The 20,616-nt window shown below is 43.6% G+C and overlaps 1 protein-coding gene across 2 annotated transcripts in view; it reads left to right on the top strand.

Annotated features, from left to right (window-relative positions):
* Positions 1–20,616, top strand: part of Adcy10 (adenylate cyclase 10) — an 84,915-nt gene that overhangs the window by 38,056 nt on the left and 26,243 nt on the right. For both annotated transcript variants that reach the window (XM_041662632.1, XM_041662633.1), the window contains exons 19-28: positions 1,250–1,528; positions 1,752–2,039; positions 5,506–5,572; positions 5,820–6,051; positions 7,498–7,605; positions 8,064–8,239; positions 11,148–11,301; positions 13,549–13,753; positions 13,832–13,928; positions 16,353–16,468. In XM_041662632.1, the coding sequence (XP_041518566.1) occupies positions 1,250–1,528; positions 1,752–2,039; positions 5,506–5,572; positions 5,820–6,051; positions 7,498–7,605; positions 8,064–8,239; positions 11,148–11,301; positions 13,549–13,753; positions 13,832–13,928; positions 16,353–16,468 (1,722 nt within the window). The remainder of the gene's footprint in view (positions 1–1,249; positions 1,529–1,751; positions 2,040–5,505; positions 5,573–5,819; positions 6,052–7,497; positions 7,606–8,063; positions 8,240–11,147; positions 11,302–13,548; positions 13,754–13,831; positions 13,929–16,352; positions 16,469–20,616) is intronic.

Below are 20,616 nucleotides of genomic sequence, written 5' to 3'. Positions count from 1 at the left end.
TAGCACCAGCACTGAAGGGGGTAAAGATAGGAGGCTCACTGAGACTTAGCGTCTACCAGATTAGTTGAATTGGTGAGTAGCAGGCTCCATGAAAAAAAAAAAAAAAGACCTGTTACTTTTCTATTGCCATGACAAAACACCAGGGCCAAGGCAGTTCATTAAAGAAAACATTTAAACTTGGGCTCATATCTGTAGAGGGTTAGAGCCCGTGACCATCACACAGAGGGGAACATGGAGGCAGGCAGACATGGTGCTGGAGCAGTAGCTGAGAGCTTACATCCTTATCCATCAATGGGAGATAGAGAGAGCTATCTGGGAATGGTGTGGGCTTTTGAAACCTCAAAGCCAACTCCCAGTGACACACCTCCTCCACCAAGGCCACACCTCCTAATCCTTCCCAAACAGTTCCACCAATAGAAGGCTAACATGTGAGCGTTTGGGAGCCATTCTCATTCTAATACCATAAACCTCATCTCACAAAGTCAAATGACTGGGAATAGTGGTGTACACCTTTAATATCAGCACTTTAGAGGCAGAGGCAGGTGGAGCCTGGTCTACAAAGTGAGTTCTAGGACAACTATGGTTGCACAGAGAAACCCTGTCTCAAAAAAAAAACAAGTAAGTAAGTAAATAAATAAGATGAGGAGTAATTGAGGAGGGCTCTCAATGTGGACTTCTAAGTGCACACACACAAACAAGCACATGTAAGTAAAAAAAAAAATCTTTTTAAAAAGTCTCTAAGAAGGGGTCAGGGATGTGGCTTAGTGGTAGAGCAGGTTGTGAAGCAAGCTTGGGGGACCTGGGTTTAGGCCCCAGAACACACATACCTCAAAAACAAAATCTAAAGACCAGGAACACATGAACTATGTCCAAGCTTAGATGAAGAGTTAGGATGGCATTCTGGGCTCTTCAGCCCTTACTAAAGCAATAGAGATGATAATGGGTGTCATGAGCAGAAATAAATCCCTTGAGCAGATATGGAGAGCCTTATGCTTACTCCTGAGGCAGATCCATGGAAAAGAAGAGTCAGTGAAGACAGAGGGGCAGCTGGAGAAACTATAGAAACTGCATCTTGTATGTTTCCAGTATGAGGGGTATCTATAAACTGGGTACTAAGCAATTATCTTTTTTGACTTTGCTTAGCTAGGTTTCTATAAACCAGAATCGTAGCTCTGGACAGTCATCTATCTCTAGAATGCATCTGATAATGGCAGATAACTAGTGTCCCATTGTGGCTTTCCACATGCAGAAATCTCTCTGGTCCAGCTGGACAGCATGAGCCTTTCCCATCAGATGCTGGTGAGATGTGCTGCCATCATTGGCCTAACCTTCACCACAGAGCTGCTGTTTGAGATTCTCCCCTGCTGGAACATGAAGACCATGATTAAGGCCCTGGCCACCCTCGTGGAATCAAATATTTTTGATTGTTTCCGGAGTATCAAAGATCTTCAACTAGCCCTAAAACAAAACGTGACCACACTTGAGGTGCATTATCGCTCTTTGTCCTTGAAGCCCAGCGAGGGGTTAGGTGAGTAGTACCTGGAGAACGTTTGTCTTTCCCTCTTGGCTAGAGGCATGTCTAGATAAGAGAACTGGAGTGAAGAGGCAGAGCACTAACCTAACATGCACAGTGTCCCAGGGTTCAAACCCCATCACCACAAAAACAACCTACCAACAATAACATGTGTTAGGAAGGAGCAATTGGATTGATGCCTGCTGCCTGGCTGAAGAGTCCTTCCTTCTCCTTCCAGCTCGTGATGTAGAGGAACTCCGTGAGAAGGAAGGAAAAGTGATTGAGTGCCAGATCCTGCGCTTCTGCAGACCTATAATGCAGAAAACGGCCTATGAACTCTGGCTTAAGGACCAGAAGAAGGTCTTGCATTTGAAATGTGCCCGCTTTTTGGAGGCAAATGCCCATCGGTGCAACCACTGCAAGAACAGGGACTTCATTCCTTACCACCATTACATAGTGGACAGCCGACTCAACTCCTTGGATATGGATAAAGTCAAGAAGATGGCAAAGTCTCAAGGATATAAAAGTAAAATTTAATTCACTTCTAACCAATCCCAGCTCTTGCTTGGACGTTTAAGATCTATATGGATTGATTGGGTCAGGACCTTAAAGGCTCCAATACCCCCGGGGTTTGGGACACAAGCCGTGCGACAGGTCCACGGGGCAGGAAAGAGCTGGCAGTGCAGCTGGAGTAGTGGAGTCCATCTCCCTCAGCTTCCATACAGCTGCAAACAAAGGGCAGCTGAGCTGAAATCAAAGTGTCTCCCAGCAAGGGATAGAAGCCAGTGAGGTGGCACGTGGATTAACTTCCACGATATCCCCTGAGCCTTGAGGAGTCAAAACAGATGTCTCGTTAGGGCTGAGCACGCCACAGCCACTTATGCTCGGTACTTTATCCAGCTTTGAGTCTGCTTAGTTATCACCTACTCAAACAGAAACAGCACTAAGCTATGGGTAGAAGCAGAGCTACTTAGAAGGCATTTTGATACCTTGTCATTTTAGCAAAGCAACAACAATAGATTATCCTATTATCTAAAATAAATGGAAATAGCCTATACTGTTGGGGGAGGGAACCTCTGGATCCTTGCTGACCATAGGAGGTATCCCACACCTGGTTCTGGCATTTCTGCTTAACAACCTATGACTTGCGGTGGCAACATTTTCCATTCATACAAGGGTACTTCCCTTCAAACTTTTTTTTTTTTTTAATAATTAGCTAACAAAATAGTAGGTTTCCATGTGGCTTTTTTTTTTTTTTTTTTTTTTTGGTTTTTCGAGACAGGGTTTCTCTGTGGTTTTGGAGCCTGTCCTGGAACTAGCTCTGTAGACCAGGCTGGTCTCGAACTCACAGAGATCCGCCTGCCTCTGCCACCGCCCGGCTCCATGTGGCTTTTTTATATATACATTTTTAGTTTCAGTTAACTCTCTTCCCCCTTCAGTTCTCTCTCGGTCTCTCATTTCTGAGACAGGGTCTTGGTATATAGCCCTGTTAGCCTGGAACTCACTACTTACGCCAGGCTGGCCTTGAACTTCTGAGTGGTGGTGTTACAGTCATGTGCAGTCATACCCCAGCTCTGCCTCACATTTTCAAGAGGGCGGGAAGCGAACAGATATCAGGGACTTTGAGATGGCTCAGAGGAGAGAGGCGACTACTGTCAACCTGGCAAATCAGTTTGATCCCTGGGACCTACATGAATCATAAAAAGGACCTGCTTCCCACAAGCTGTCTTCTGATGTCTTCATGTACACTGTGGCACATATGCCCACTTACACAAGTAAATAATGTAAAAGAAGAGGGTCCATCTTTGAGTTTGAAATCTTTTTTTTTTAAATTTATTTATTATGTATACAATATTCTGTCTGTATGCCTGAAGGCCAGAAGAGGGCGCCAGACCTCTTTACAGATGGTTGTGAGCCACCATGTGGTTGCTGGGAATTGAACTCAGGACCTTTGGAAGAGCAGGCAATGCTCTTAACCACTGAGCCATCTCTCCAGCCCCTGAGTTTGAAATCTTAAAGAGTCAAGTCTTCCAAGGACTTAGGCACACAGAAGATGGTTCATCAGTGGTAGGGCTCATTCCCCAGGGCAATGAGGTGTCAGAGAAATGTACCCAGTTGTCACCACCTGTTGACTACCATCACTTATCATCCTTGACGTTACAATTTTTTCAAAATTGAAAATATACTTATTACTATTACAAAACTAAACTGATTGTTGTATATACCTGTAATCCCAACACTTAGAACATGGTGGCAGGAAGATCAGGAGTTTGAGGTCATCATTGGTTAGATAGCAAGTATAAAGCCAGCCTGGGCTCCAAGAGACCTTGTCTCAGAGAAAACGAAGTTAATACATGTGTAGAATGCTGCTGACATTAAAATCTGTACTGAGAAACCAAGACACAGTGAATGCTGCCATCTAAACTGAGATTCTAGATGGGGCTACACAAACTACAAAGGCTTGGTTAGTGTTCTAGGGGTAGGGTTCTTATGCAGTGTGTTAAGAACGCTGGCAAAGCTCCACATGCAGGATGATAGTCACACATGTCGGGGAATCTGTTCTGTAAGGACAAGAGCACAGAACCTTCAAATTTCATTTTTATGAACTAAAAGTTCTCTTCAGGTGTGTGGAAGCTGAGGCAAGAGGATGAAGAATAGGAGGTAGGAGGCCTGCAGAGCTCAAGGACTGCCTAGATTAGATAGTAAAACACTGTCCAAAACAAAGCAAAACAAACCTATGAAGTCATATTTTATTGCTAGGCGGCTGCCCTACCTCTGCCACTGGCAAATGCTCTGGAATAGGCTACTTTCTTCTCCCCATGGGACTTTCCAACCTACTGAAGTCTCATTAGACGGAAGATGTCTAGTTCAAGACTTTATCTCCTTAAGTTAGCCTTTGGAGTGCTTCATTAGAGTATCTGTGTTTTCTAGACCATGTAGGAAGAATCAGCAGAGTACTTGTATAACTCTTATAACTTATATTAGCCCATTATTCTAGTATATAGTTAGCCACATGGCTCGGTACCTTTTTCAGTGAGACAGTCACATCTTCCTTCTTCTGTGGATGGGTCACTACTGCAGAGGAATGGGCTTCCTCTTCCCAGAATTCAACTGTTCTCTTTGACCCGCCTCTACTTCCTGTCTGATTGTCTGCCTATACTTCCTGCCTGGCTACCAGCCAATCAGTGTTTATTTAAAAATATGATTGACAGAATACAGACCATTCTCCCACAATCCTTGGTTACAAGTTGAGTTCAAGGGCAGCCTGGGATACATAAGGCCCCATCTCAAAACAACTTATATATGTATGTGTGTGTATGTATTTAAATTTCGATTTCTTTAGGACACATTATTGTTACTTTATGATTGTTAAACTGTAGTTTTAATTATTGTAGGTTAAGTGGGTTAGGATAATGTTATCAGCTATAACAAACCAGCATTTCAGTGGGATCAGCACATTGGAATGGGACTTTATTTACCAGCCTTTGTAATAATCCACTAAGCTGGGTGGTGGTGGCACATGCCTTTAATCCCAGCACTCAGGAGACAGAAGTAGGTGGATCTTTCTGAGTTCGAGACCAGCCTGGTCTACAAGAACTAGTTCCAGGACAGGCTCCAAAGCTACAGAGAAACCCTGTCTCAAAAAACAAAAACAAAACAAAACAAAAAATCCACTAAAATTTTGACAAGTGGTCTGGCAGACAGCTACAGACTCAGGCTCCTCCTGGTTGGTGCTTTGCTTTCCTTTGGTTGTTCAGAACCAGCTACAATCCTGTCTAAGGAAAGAACAGGGTAAAAACCCATCTACTTCAGAAGTGACACCCATCACATATGATCTGATTCTACCAGAGAAAAGAACCACATGGCTTTTTCTAAGCTGAGGTGCCTGGGGTGGGGTGGTGATGGACTGGAAAATATGGTTCCTTGCTGGGAAAAGGGAATAAGAGTCTTTGGTGAATGGCAAACGTCTCATTTGCTCAATTATTTTCTAGCTGAAGAGGACGTCATCTTGTCTAAGTCAGAGTTCCATAAGAAATACAGATTCCCTGAGAACCTCAGGTATGCACATATGGAGTTTTTAGGCACTAGAACAAAAGCAGTGGTCATGAGATCACCCTTGGGGTCACTTCTGAGTCAGCTCTTTAGGCCTCTTAGGTACATAGGAAAACTGGTAGGGGCTGCCTGGTGCATCTGGTCAGTGAAAGCAACACTGGATCTTTGTTAGTCTTCAAAGATAATTTCATATTAAAATCTGGGCCGTGTCTGTAAATCTACGGATGATCTACCTATTCTTATATTTAAACAGTGACACAGAAATAAAGGAAGTAATATTACATTTCTTTGACAACGTTATCATAAAGATGAGGTCGTCTCCGGAACACATCATTCCATCAGAATCATGCCGGTGTGAGGAGCTGCTCCAGATTGTCATCTTGCCACTGGCCCAACATTTTGTAGCCTTAGGAGAAAACAACAAAGCCCTGTACTACTTCCTAGAAACTGCATCTGCTTATCTCCTCCTGGGTGACAACTATAAGGTAAGCTATTGTTCTACACCTCTTCCTCCTCTTCCTCTTCCACCCCTAAGACTCAGACACACAGCCAGAGTCTAGCTCCTGTGTGCTTTTGTACGATTTCATGTTGATCCCTGTTAGCAGCCCTTTCCTTAGAAAAAATCACATTGCTGAGAAGGGACGTGATCTCGGACTGAGAAAAGAGAGTTAGAGCAATGTCAAGTACCATCATTGTTTTAGGCCGTGCTCTGCTGCTGTGAAGAGACTCCATGGCCACAGCAACTCTTACAAAGGAGAGCATTTAACTGGGGGCTTGCTTACAGGTTCAGGGGTTTAGTTCATTGTCATCATGTTGGGAAGCATGGTGGCACACAGACAGAAATATGGTGTTCAAGAAGGAACTGAGAGTTCTATACTGAGATCTGCAGACAGCAGGAAAAGTGAGCCACTGGGCTTCTGAAACTCCAAAGCCCACCTCCAGTGACACACTTCCTCCAACAAGGCCACACCTCCTAAGAGTGCCACTCCCTAATGACCAAGTATTCAAATCCACGCATCTACAGGAGTCATTTCTATTCAAACCACCACAATCATCATGCATCATGGCATGGGGACATGTGCCTGTGATGCCAGTACTTGGGAGGTAGAGGCAGGAAGATAAGGATCTAGTCAAGGCCAGATTCAGCTATATGGCAAGTTTATGGCCATGCAAGATACACAAGACCCTGTTTTGAAAAAAAAGTAATTAATAATTGATTTATTATTATTATATTAAAATATTATATAATTATAGCACTACAACCAAGCCAGGCATGGACAGTCACAAGCTTGAAATCAGCCTGAGCTACATAGCAAGTTCAATACCACCCTAGGTTACAAAGCAAATCTTTCATTAATTAATGAAATATTGGCCCTTTTGAAATTGTCCAGGAAAGAGAAAAATGGACTTACATGCATGATCTGGGTTCATTCTTAGAATAAATGTTTCATTTTCAACACAGTCCTGATAAGTGGTTTGTGCCTTGCTGTCCAACACCACTTTAGAGTACAGAAATATCTCTAGGTTTCCTGGTTGATGGGAATTTGATTTTAGTCCTATAGCCCTCACGTTTGTTTCCCTGCAGCTTGGCTAAACCATCACACAGACAAACTTGAGACCACCAACATTAGTTAACACTCCCCTAGGAAAATTCTAAGTTTCCATGGCAACATGCCCCTAAAACTGAGGTAATTATATGCATATAAAGAAACAAAAAAAGAAGTGATTGCTAGATCTAGCAGCCAGAGGTAGACGTGAAGCTAAAATACTCACCCAGCTTCTGTCTAGTTTAGAGGCCCACTATACCCAAAGGGACCAGGCATGGGGATGGCCTGGGAATTGAAGTGGCTCCAGCTTCCCTTGCTTCAGTACTAACTGATGTAATAGATCCTCTGTCACCCACGTTTCTTCCCTTTACTGGTTGGTTGCAGGCATACATGTATTTGGGTGAGGGGGAGCGGTTGCTGAAAACTCTGACGAATGAAGATTCTTGGAGCCAGGCCTTTGAATATGCTACATTTTATAGTCTCAAAGCCCAGGTAAGAAACCACTGGAGGCTTAAAGTTGGCAATCCACAGAAGGAGTAGAAGTCATCTGTGTGTATCCTATACTCTCCTCTCACCTGCTGGCACAGATCCTTGCCCAAGACTCTAGAACCCCAAGCTTCTTGACTCAATACTGTCTCGCTATAACTTGATCTCTTTCCTGCCAAGTAGGCTGACATCTTCATGAAATGTCTATGAAACAGTGCACATAAATGACTAAACATTCCCTTATATGATACACAGCTCAATGCTAAACCCTACTCTGCAGCCTTCCTTGTGCAGGCCCCCAATAAACATTTATTTTTAATACTATGTCAAAGCACAGGAAGATTCTGTTGCTTTTTTAGACACGTACTCCTCCACACTTATTGTTGGAGCACACCGAGTCTAGGGCACACTGACTGCAGTAGAACACAGAATGCTTTTCCTCTCTCTTTCCCCATCTCCCCTAGGTTTCTTTTAATATGGGGCAGATGGTACTCGCCAAGAAAATGCTGCGGAAGGCACTGAAACTTCTCGACCGAGTGTTTCCGACCAACTTAATCACCCTGCTTTTCCAAACACACGTGGAAAAGAACAGATTCTCCCACTTGATGAACCAGCATCCCCAGGAGGGCTCGGTGCCAGGGTAAGGGAAGGAGCTGGGGAAAGTGGAGGGTCTCATTTCCGTTCCCCAGATGAGAAGAGTTTCCACACCGTGTAAGTCTCTTCTCATGGCGTGGTGCTCCAGTAGCTCGAACACTCCTGTTTGGTTTGATCACTTATAGGATGGTACGGAGGCAGATACGGTAAGGGTTTGCTGGCCAGGGCCAGGGTCCCTAGAGCACTTCACAAACAGCCTTTGTCAAAGAGTTCCAGGTGATAAAATACAGGATCCTTCACAAAGTGGCCTTCGTCAGGGTTTCTATTGCTGTGAAGAGACACCATGACCATGGTAACTCTTATAATGGAAACACATTTAATTGGGTGGCTTACATTTTCAGAGGTTTAGTCCATTATCATCACGGTGTGACATGGTGGCATGCAGGAAGACATGGTGCTGGAGAAGGACTAAGAGCCCTACATCTTGACCCTCAGACAACAGGAAGTGAACTGAGACACTGGGTGTGGCTTAAGCATACACGGAACCTCAAAGCCCACATCCACAGTGACACACTTCCCCCAACAAAGCCACACCTCCTAATAGTGCCACTCCCTATGAGCTGGGGGGGGGGGCGGCAATTAAATTCAAACTACCACACAAAGTGAGCACCAAGTCTCTTTCTTATTCAAACAATGACTCCCCTCTGGATCCAGAATCAGATGTCGGAACCAGTGCCCTGTTCCTTAGAACCTCAGCAGCAAGCATCCTCTCTCCCATGCATTACTAAGATACTAATTATTATTCTTATTTCAAAGAAGACTAGCAGGCCTTGAGGACATCTGCCAAAGGATAAACTTCCCCAGCCTTCTATAAACTTGATGAGGGTTACATTAGGGATGGGTGCTCATTAATTTAAAATGTCATTAATTTAAGATTTGGTCTACAAATGAACAAAAAATAAAAAAGTGATTGAACGGCTGAAGATGTCTCAGCGGTTAAGGATGCTTACTGAATAACCATAAAGACTAGAGTCTGGATCTCAGTACACAAGAAATAAGCCATGTATTGGGGAGCATGGCAGCAAGCATGCAGCATGGCGGGAGGAACAGCTAAGAGCTCACATTGTGAACATGGCACCAAGACCAGCCCCTGGCAACATACGCACCCCCCCCCCCCAGTAAGGTCACATCTTCTAAGCTTCCCCAACTAACTGGGGACCGGGAGTTCAGATGCCAGAGCCTGTGAGGGACATTTTCATTCAAATTACTACACCATGTATCTCAAAAATGGTTGTAACTCCAGTTCTGAGGGCTCTGATATGCTCTTATACACACGCGTAGGTGTGGGTATCACATGTACCTATAAATATACAAAACGAATAGATAACTACAATGAATATTTAGGAAGAAGATACCAGTGGAGCTGGGAGCTCATGTCTGTAATCTTGGCACTTGGGGGACAGGCAGGGTAACGCATGAGTGCTTGGAACCAACCTGCTTCGTTTTTATGAAGCACATTTTCTTCCTTATAAAATGGAGAACCATGGTATCTATTTTGTGATGACATGGGGCTTTTTTTAAATTATTTCCTTTTATCTGTGTGAATGTTTCTCCTACACGTATGTCTGTGTACCCTGTGCATGTCTGGTGTTCACTAGGGTCAGATGACGGTGTCAGATCCACCACAAATGTATTTCGGGCAGTTGTAAGTCATCACACGGTGCTAGGAATCGAACCCGGGTCCTTGGCAACCAGCGCTCCTCCCCATAAGAGTTTAGATAAAAACACCTGGATGGAGGTGCGCCTCCCTTGCTATGATGGACACTCCGTGGGCCCAAATAAACTGTTCTTCTGCCAGTGGTGGCACATTCCTTTAATCCCAGCACTCAGGAGGCAGAGACAGGTGGATCTCTGTGAGTTCGAGGCCAGCCTGGTATACAAGGTGAGTTCCAGGACAGGCTCCAAACTACGCAGAGAAACCCTGTCTCGAAAAACTTCTCCCTAAGATTCTCTGTCAGATATTTTGCCGCAGCAATAAGAAAAGTAACCAATACACCGTGTCCAGAACATACCTTCTGGCTAAGTAATGCATCATGCCCAGAGCGCACTGTCTATTGTGATACCTTCTGTGGGCTGTCTGTTACCTTTCTGCAGTGTATTAGCTAAATACAGGAATTATAACCACATGCCACTATGTATTATGTATTAAATGTTTATATGCCCCTTGATTACTTTGTTTTAAAATTAATCAATGAAGGGTGGGCATAGTAGTATACACCTGTAATTCTGGCACTTGGGAGTCTGAGACAGGAGGATCCTAAGTTGAAGACCAGACTGGGCTATACAGTAAGACTCTGAGTTTGTTTGTTTGCTTGTTTTATAAGAAAGAGAAGAAGCAAATGTTAATTTTCAGGCCCAAGAAAAGGCTCAGTGTTTAAGAGTGCTTACTGCTCTTCCATGGGACCTGAGTTTGTTTCCTAGGTCACAAATGCCTATAATTCCAGCTTCAGGGGATCTGAGACCCTCTTCTGGCCTCTGAGGACACCAGCATACACATAACTTACACACAGAGACACGTGTATATGTAAGCAAAAATAAAATAAGTATTTAAAATAAAAAAAAAAAGAAAAACACCTGCTCTTGTCAGGTATCAATAATTAAGCGAAACTGGCTAAAGGTACATGGATGCCAATCATCCCACTCGAGTCTCTAGGATTTCACACAGAAGGTGAAATTCAAATCAAGTCGCCAATTCAATGTAACCTACTTACGTGCTTCATAAAAGTGAATGTGATCGTCAGTCGTGGGTCAGGCCTCCAGTTCAGGTAAGGGCTCTGGGGGGGATGAGCAGGAGGGCACTGGGAGCCCGATCGCGGGAGCCCGATCGCGGGAGCCCGATCGCGGGAGCCGGGTGGTGATGAGGCCTTCTCTGCCCATCCGCCGTCCCATGACAGGAAGAAGCTGGCTCTACTTTACCTGCAGTCTGCATGCTTCTCCTTGCTGTGGAAGATCTATAGCTTGAACTTCTTTTTCCACTACAAGTACTACGGCCGGCTGGCAGTGATGATGCAAGTGAACACCTCACTGGAAACTCAGAATTACTTCCAGGTATGTTGGTAGCTGCCCTTGAAATGGCTGAATCTCATTTAGAAAACCACAAACCTCCTAGCCAAAGCCAGTGGGGGAATTGGAAACCACACGGTCGTAGTGGAAGCCTCCCTGGCCAGGTAGTTTTGACAGCAGCTAACAAACACTTTGGCCCCAGATGACTCCATGGTCAGAAATCAATAAAGAGTCAAACAGCTTTTGCTTTTGCGAGTTGGAAATGATATTATAGGACACAAAGTGAGAAAAACTTAAAATTCTTAAAGACAGCAGAAGTAAGAGTATATCAACTTAATAAACATTTGCATTGAAAAACTACAGTTCTACAAACAGCAGCAAAATACAGTGAGAAGTGGGGCACTGTATTAAGTTTTTATAAATATCTTAATTATATATACATATATATATGTAGAGAGAGAGAGAGAGAGAGAGAGAGAGAGAATCTTTTGCTTTGTAGCTCCACTGTGTTTTTTGTCTTATTTTGTTTGTTTGTTTGAGACAGGGTTTCTTTGTATAGCCCTGTCTGTCCTGGAACTAGCTCTGTAGACCAGGCTGGCTTTGAACTCACAGAGATCCACCTACCTCTGCCTCCCAAGTGTTAGGATAAAAGGCGTGCATCACCATGCATGGCTTGTGTGTCTTCTTTTGCTTGAGGAAGATTTATGTTTCACTGAGACAGGCCTCCTTCTGCAGCCCAGGCTGCCTCCCAGTTTGCAGCATCTTGAGTACCTGGATTACAGGTATGCGCCACTAGGCCAGCTTGGATTATTAGATGTTAATCTCATCTCCACTGAGGTTTAGTATCACATATGATGCTTCTGGAAAACTCAGTAGTATACTGCAGAGAATGAGAGCTGAAGAAGCTAAACGTAAAAGGATGGCTCTCTTTCAAAAGACGGAATCAAGCCACGGACAGTTTCAGACAACAGAAAGACTAGATGAGAACCCAGAAAGTGGTTTCCAGACCCCACCCATACTCAGTGGGACCACCAGCAAGCCACACAACTTTGAGTTTTCTTTCTGCCCCACAATCTGAAACAGTTGGACTCTGTTCTCTTGGTCCACACACAAGGAGTCAGACTGTTGCTGCTGTAAATTGTTCATTTGCCCACCACCACGTGTGACCACGCTTCCTTTGAGGTGGCAGTTGGCATGTTCACGCCAGGAATCTGGAACTTGCAAAGAACAACTTTGTGATTTAACAAGTACCTAGAGACTTGCCTTTGACAGAATTTGAGAACTTCCAGGAAAAAACATCCTCCTGGAGAAAAGCCCTAAAAACCCTCCCCTGTACAATCACACCCCAACATATAATATTTGAATTATTAGATAATCTATTATTAGCCTATTCTCTTGTATTTTTTTCAAAGCAGTTTATGAAATGAATTTTGTATTATGTATGCACATATGAGAGCATTATATACGTGTGTGTGTGCGCGTGTGTGCATGTGTGTGTGTGTGCGTGCGTGTGTGTGCATGTGTGTGCGCGCACGTGTGTGCATGTGCATGTGTGTGGGCATGTGTGTGTGCACACATGTGTGTGCATGTGTGCGTGCGCGTGCGTGTGCATGTGTGTGTGCATGTGTGTGTGCATGTGTGTGTGCATGTGTGCGTGTGCGTGCGTGTGTGTGCATGTGTGTGTGTGCATGTGCGTGTGTGTGCGTGAACTGATTCTTCAGAAGGAATTCTTTTGACCTTGGCTTTCTCTAAGCATTTATATTCTGAGGCAACTTTCTCATTTTAAAGATTTGATTAAAGAGTAAGCAACTTCTCAAGTCTCCAATTATGTTTTAAATTAGTCTTTCCTTAATCAAACTAACCAAACCATTACAACCTTTCTTATGCATTACAAAAGTGATGCATAAGAAAGGATAATTCTCTCTCAAATGCTTCCTCTGCCTTAACATGACTACCTCCTGTGTAGACCTGATTTTACCTGCTCTGTTTTGTGCTGTGCAGCCATTTATCCACACAGGTAAACTATTGTTTTTATTTTTCATATGAATTAAAATGTTCATATTTCATTTGACGAATGTTTACAAGCGAGACCACAAGGCTTATTCTAGAAGGCCCAGGAAGTGAGTGGCAGACGCCTAATTTGACTTCTGCACCTAAGTCCATGACATTGGCCCCATGGCTAGCTGCAGTCCAAGTGTAGTGAACAGAGTTTCCTGGTAGCACTGACCAGGGCTTTCGCCTCAGGATTCTTCCTCAATCTCCCGCCTTCTCTCTCTGTTACTGCCCTTCTAGATCATCAAGGCTTTTCTGGACTATTCATTGTACCACCATTTGGCTGGATACGAGGGCGTGTGGTTCAGATATGAAATACTGGTCATGGAGCAGCTCTTGAACCTCCCCACGAAAGACGATACCATCGAAATCATAGCTTATGTGGCTGACACACTGGGCCATATCAAGTTCTTAATGGGTCATCTGGACTTGGCCATTGAGTTAGGTAAATGCTAGCTAGGTAAGAAAGGGCATAAAATTACATGCAATAACCTCAAACGCATCACGACTGCTTTCTTCCTAGGTTCCCGAGCCCATAAGATGTGGTCTCTTCTCCAGAATCCCAAAGAGCACCACATGGTTCTCTGCAGACTGGTTAAATCTCTCTTCTTGAAAAGCAGGTATTTTTCCTAAAGCATTTTCCAAAGTTAGGATTCTCCTTTCCTTTCTGTTTCTGTGACAGAACACTACCCCAAAAACAGAGGGGGTTGTGCTGGTGTTTATTCTAGCTGACACTTCCAGGTCACAGTCCATCGCTGAGGAAATTCGGAGCAGGAGCTGAAGCAGGAACCTGAGCAGAAACCATAGCTTCTTGCTGGCTTGCTCTTTTTTTCCCCTTTCCAGTCCAAGATCAGCTAGCTTTTAGAATCAGAAATCGTATCTCCCCCAGTAGGCCAGGCCCTCCAGCATCAATTAATAATCAGGACAAGCCCCGACAGACATGGCCACGGGCCCATGTGATCTAGGCAATTCCTCAATCAGGAAGCCTTTCTCTCTGATGACTCCAGGTTATCTGGATGACAAAACTAACAGGACAAGCAGTGGACAGGCAGCTGTTTGAGAGTTCTGGCTTATTTCACCCTGATCATAGCATAGGAAAGGGAGCACAGTTTATGGCAAGATAATGTAACTGATAACTGTCATCTTTCACCTATTAATATTACATCACTTCCTCCCACACATGTAGTAATGAGGCGAGCAGACCTGCTTTTCATCCCACCCGGCTCCCGCACAGCTAGCTTTACCTGAAATAATTACATGGAAACTGTATTCTTTTAAACACTGCCTGGCCCATTAGTTCTAACCTCTTATTGGCTAACTCTTACATATTCTTTTAACCCAAATCTAATAAACTGTGTATCACCATGGGGTCATGGCTTACCGGGAAGATTCTAACCCACGTCCATCTTGGGCTTCATGGCATCTGCCTGACTCTGCTTTCTTTCTCCCAGCATTCTGTTGGGTCTACTCCGCCTCTCTAAGCTGCTGTCCTAATAAAAGGCCAAGGCAGTCTCTTTATTAACCAATGAAAGTAACACATAGACAGAAGACCCTCCCACATCTCTCTCTCTCTCTCTCTCTCTCTCTCTCTCTCTCTCTCTCTCTCACACACACACACACACACACACACACACACACAGTACTAATTTTTTTCTTTTTTTGGTTTGTTTTGTTTTTTGAGACAAGGTTTTTTTTTTTTGTGTAGCCCTGGCTGTAGACCAGGCCGACCCTAAACTCACAGCGATCTGTTGTAGGATATTTTACTCTTTTGACTTTTTTGAGGGGCCTACCACCCAGCTCCCAGATAAATCACACACAGGGGCCTTATTCTTAGTTATGAATGCCTGGCCTTACCTTGACTTGTTTCTTACCAGTTTTTCCTCATCAACCTTTCTCTATATCTGTATACCTTTTTTTTTTTTTTTGGTTTTTCGAGACAGGGTTTCTCTGTAACTTTGGAGCCTGTCCTGGAACTAGCTCTTATAGACCAGGCTGGCCTTGAACTCAGAGATCCGACTGCCTCTGCCTCCCGAGTGCTAGGATTAAAGGCATATGCCACCACCGCCCAGCATATTTCTGTATACCTTTCTTTTCTTCTTTCTCCATGGCTTGCTGTATAGCTGGGTGGCTGGCCCCTGATGTCCTCCTCTTCTTTTTCTCTTGCTGTTCCTTGCTCTCTTCCACTCAGATTTATACTCTGCCTGCCAGCCCTGCCTATCCTTGCTCCTACCTTGCCATTGGCCATTCATCTCTTTATTAGGACCATCAGGTGTTTTAGACAGGCAAAGACTCACAGCTTCACAGAGTTAAACAAATGCAGCATAAACAAAAGTTACACACCTGAAAAAGATATTCCCCAACAGCGATTCATCTACTTCTGCCTCCTCTTCCCCCAATGCTGGAATTAAAGTTGTGTACCACCACACCTGGCTCTTTTAAACTCTTTTAATGAAGTTCATTAAATTCTTTTAATGGAGTTATTTTCTGTTCAACTCTGAACTGGTTACTTTAGCCAGGAACAGAAGGGCAATCAATCATACCTATTGTGGGAATTAAGCCTCCAACCCTGTCAAGTCCAGGGGAATTAAAAAAGCATTGTGCATGCCCAAAGAACAGCAACAAAGACTTGAAGATCCTGGCCAGTTTGGCATGACTCTAATCCCCCAGGTATGAAAGAGCCCTAAAAGAACAATTTGGGGTGAGGGATCCAGTTAGAGACTTAGCTTCTAGTTCTGAGCAAAGGAAGGTTTGATGTCTATTTTTTGTTTGTTTGTTTTGTTTTGTTTTTCGAGACAGGATTTCTCTGTGCAACAGCCCTGACTGTCCTAGAACTCGTTCAGTAGACCAGGCTGGTCTCTAACTCAGATTTGCCTACCTCTGCCTCCCGAGTACTAGGATTAAAGGTATATGTCACCACCACCACCCCCAGCTGAAGTCTGTTTTAAGAGTTGTATTTGTTTCTGAATTACTATTTATGATCAAGACTAACCTAGGCCAGGACCCAACTCGACCCTTTGCTCTCACTGCTTTTTAACCCTACCTAGATACAAGCATTTGGTCCAGGTCCTCGGATGGCTGTGGGACCTCTCTGTAACAGAGGAGCACATCTTCAGCAAGGCATTTTTCTATTTTGTCTGTCTGGACATCATGCTTTATTCTGGTAAGCATGGGATTTATTCTGGATTTTGGAATGAAAAGAAATTGGGGTGGATCCCCTAGCTGGAATGGTGAAGCAGCCCTAAGGGGTTTGGGGCCACCTAGTTAGTGTTCAGGGATGGAGAGAGCCTGGTGATGTGACTCAAGGAGCTATTTAGCAATTAAAGGGAGCAGTAAACACCGGGTGAGGTGGTGCACATCTTTAACCGCAACACTCAGGAGGTAAAGGCAGGCAGATCTCTGAGAGTTCGAGGCCAGCCTGGTCTACATGTGAGTTCCAGGACAGCCAGGGCTACATAGTGAAACTCTGTCTCGAAGAGGGGTGGGGAGGCGTGCTTGGGGGTGAGGTGGGGTGGGGGGGGGGGACAGTGACAAAATAAAATCTGGAGATAAGCTTGTAGGTCTGAGCTGTCAGATCAATTTCTGAATGAGTGTCGTCACCGGAACTATTTTTACAATGTGCCTTTTTACTAGGAGCATTCAGCATTCACAGGATTTTCCTAAGGCTTCATGTTGACAAGCATGCCCAACACATGGCCTACAGGCTACATACCCATGAGTGTGGCCTGTCCTTGTTTGGTCTCTGTTGCTGTGATGAAATACCATGAGCCCATGAGCAGTAGTAACTTGGGGTGTGTAGAAGGAGCTGCAGGCAGGCCTGCTTTTTGTCCTGCCCAGTTCCCACATGGCTAGCTTAGCCCCAGAATAATTACACAGAAACTGTATTCATTTAAACACTGCCTGGCTCATTATATCTAGCCTCTTCTTGGCTAACTCTCATATCTTGATTAACCCATTTCTATTAATGTGTGTAGCACCAGGAGGTGGTGGCTTATCGGGAAGATTCTAACCTGTGTCCATCTTGGAGAGGAGAGCTATGGCGTCTTACTCACTTCCCTTCTTCCCAGCATTCTGTTCTGTCTACTCCACCCACCTATGTTCTGACCTATCAGGCCAAGTAGTTTCTTTATTAATTAACCAATGAAAGCAACACATACAAAGAAGACCCACCTACATCATTCCCCCTTTTTCTGTTTAAAAAAAAGAAAGGCTTTCACTTTAACATAGTAAAATTACATATAACAAAACAGTTATCAAGCAAGAATTACAGTTACAATATTTAGATCAATTTTATCATAACTAAGAAAAGCTAAAACTATGACTATCCATTCTTCAACTTCATCAAAGACTCCAGAAGAATATAATATTACCTAATTAAACAAGAAATAAGCAACTTTCAAAACTCTAGAAATGACAGAGACATCTCGCTGTCTGGACAGTCACCCAAAGTTCCTCTGTACTGTTGGGGCATCCATCTTCAGTTTACAGGCCCCTAGTATCCAGCAGACATTTCCATGAAGCAGGAAAATTCAAAGACAGTCACTTTTTGCTGTGTCCTGCAGAATGTCTTGTAGACTCTTTCATAAATCAGGAACCCCGAAAGACCATCTCACCTTTAGGCAAGTTCAGCAGTCCTCTCTCTGCAGGTTCTTCCTGTCCAGTTTATGCATCAGTCCAGGCGAGAGCAGTTTCTTGCCCAAATGGCTATCAAACTCCATAAGGAGCCTCCTCAATGCCCATCTTCCTCTTGAAATAGCTGGTGCTGCCAGGAACAGACGTGTCTCATTGTCATGAAAAGCCCTAAATTATTAAAACATTAAATGTCATATTCTGTAGTCTTTGAAAGATATGAAGAATGCCTATCTAACTGAAATATATCTCTATATATCTAGAAAATTTAACTAACATGACTACAAGCTTGACTATTATTGATGATTATCCATTAATAACCTATATTTCCTAATTATACATTACATTTTAAAAATGAACTACACAATCAAAATACCTTAATATTAGAAATACATATACATTTAACAAAATTGACCTTAAATTTATATCAATGAAGCAAAATTTATATCAATATAAATTATTCATATCTATGTCATATCCCCCTTTAAATGTAAAAAAAACATTTATAAACAATATCTGGGAATATGGACGTAGTTATTTCTCTCCAAAATTCTTCCTGCTGTATAGGGTGCTGTTAATCAGGTCTTTCATGGTATATCCTGTTTGTCAGGTTCATCTCAGTCAACAGTTGAGTGAAGTAATTTTTTGAGGGTGTTCACAGCAACCTTTCAGGAGGGCGTGGTCTATCATACCATATTGGTCTAGAAGCAATCCACAGGGTCCCATCCTCTGTGAAAACAAAAGAAGAAACTCTTTTCCAAAACATGATATCCTTAGATCCAAATTCTGAAGTCAAGATACCTTTAGAACATATATGCAGGTTCAGCTTAGCAGCCCATTTAATGAGATTTTTTTTTTGTATTTAGCTCTTTCATAGTCAAAAAATTCAAAGAAAACACACACAATAATACAAAGAATCCAGACTCTCTGTGAATTTTCCATTTTTACGTGGCTTACTTTTACTCTATCACTTTATTCTGTCTCTTTAAAGACTTTGCCCCTTTTTTAAAACCATTAACTTTGTTCTCGATATTCTTTTTCTTCTCTCTCCCAAGCCTATGTACACTCACCCAACACTGTGACCCATTTAGAGGTCTTTTATGTCTGAATCCATCCTGTTGTGAATCTGTAATTCTTTACTGTCCAGGAGCACTTCTTAAAATGCTAAGCGCTTCTTAAAAACTTAACTTGCGCCATGTAAGGGTAATACGGTACTGCCTGTTTCCTGCCCAGTCTAAACCTTAACTGCACTGTTATTATGATAATTACAATAGTTCCCACCTGAGTTCAGCACAGTTCACCATGGCGGAGCATTCCTGCCTCAGAGCCATTTGGTGCCCCTGAGCTGCGCACAGTTCCAGGCACACAGCAGTCCACATTGCCGTCAAGCAAGTTGTAGCAGTTTAACTCTGAGAATGAACTTTTAATCTGCGTTACATCCAAATCTGCCACGCCGAGCCCTGCGCAGCCTGGAAACATCTCTCCGTATGGCGGCAGAAATCCGCCATGCTCTCCCGCTTGCCTAAGCCTGATCCCACAGTCTGCCCATGCAGGGAGCGCTGAGCCATTGGCATGGTCTCAGAATACTTTCTTCCTGATCCCAAGCAGGAATACAAACATCCAGTCTCATAAAAAGCCATTGGAGTTTGCACTGGCGGCGCAGCCCAGGAAGCTGCATTTTAAAATGGTGCAGCTTTTTTCCTGCTGAGGCTGAGTCAGGAAAATTTCTCTGCAGCACATTCTAGCAAACAACAAAAAGCTGTGTTAAACCCTCACTCCCTTTTCTAAGCCCTCTCGGGTTTTTAAGTGGATATTACAATATATTGCAATGGAGTTACAGTCCGTTATTAAGGCAAGTCAGGGCAGGAACTCAGGGCAGGAGCCTGGAAGCAGGAACTGAAGCACCATGGAGTAGGGCTGCTTACTGACTTGTTCTTCTTGCTTGCTTAGCCTGTTTTCTTATACAGCCCAGGACCACCTACCACAATGGCTGGGCAGGACCCTCCCACGTCAGTGCCTACAGGACTGAAGGAGGTGTATCCTAGATGATGGTAGTTTATGTCAAGTTGGAAAACAAAATAAAACAAAACCCAGCACATGGCCCAACACAGAATTGTGAATTTACTTAAAACTTCATGAGATCATTTTTGTAACTCGGTTGCATGATTCTCAAGCATGAACATCGTCGGTGATAACGTGCTACTTTGTTAAAGTGTTTGCATGCCTACAGTGGTTGACCTGTTGAGTAGGACAGTTACAGGCATTAGTTTCTGAAGGTAATGTCAACATGACGCAGCGCTCGCCTCAAAGAGGATCAGAGTCTATTCTGAAGCCAAATACGAGCGATGATGGCCCAGGAACACAATTCCATGTTCTAACATGGAACCAGTTCCGTGAACTCTTTTATAACAATATCACAAGGAAAGTCATAAACCAAGGTGCTTTTCAAATACACAGGTGGGAACATCAGAGGGACCCATTTCAGTAAAGTGGATGAATCTCAGCCACAGGCCTCAGATGTCTGAAGACACCCCCAGCTTTAAGGCTAAGTTGGTAGAAGATAGTGGTCTGCTAAGTTAAAAACATTCTAAAGGTTTTTGTATGTCAGTCGCAGATTATTGGGCCCAACACAAAAGTGGGCAAGGAATGACTATTTAAGATGCTAAAGATAGTCCAAGATCA

Source organism: Microtus oregoni, unplaced genomic scaffold, assembly GCF_018167655.1.
Source record: "Microtus oregoni isolate MIOR12 unplaced genomic scaffold, Mior012 000013F_ref0000133, whole genome shotgun sequence".
NCBI lineage: Eukaryota > Metazoa > Chordata > Mammalia > Rodentia > Cricetidae > Microtus > Microtus oregoni.
This window is presented reverse-complemented; position numbering and strand designations above follow the sequence as displayed.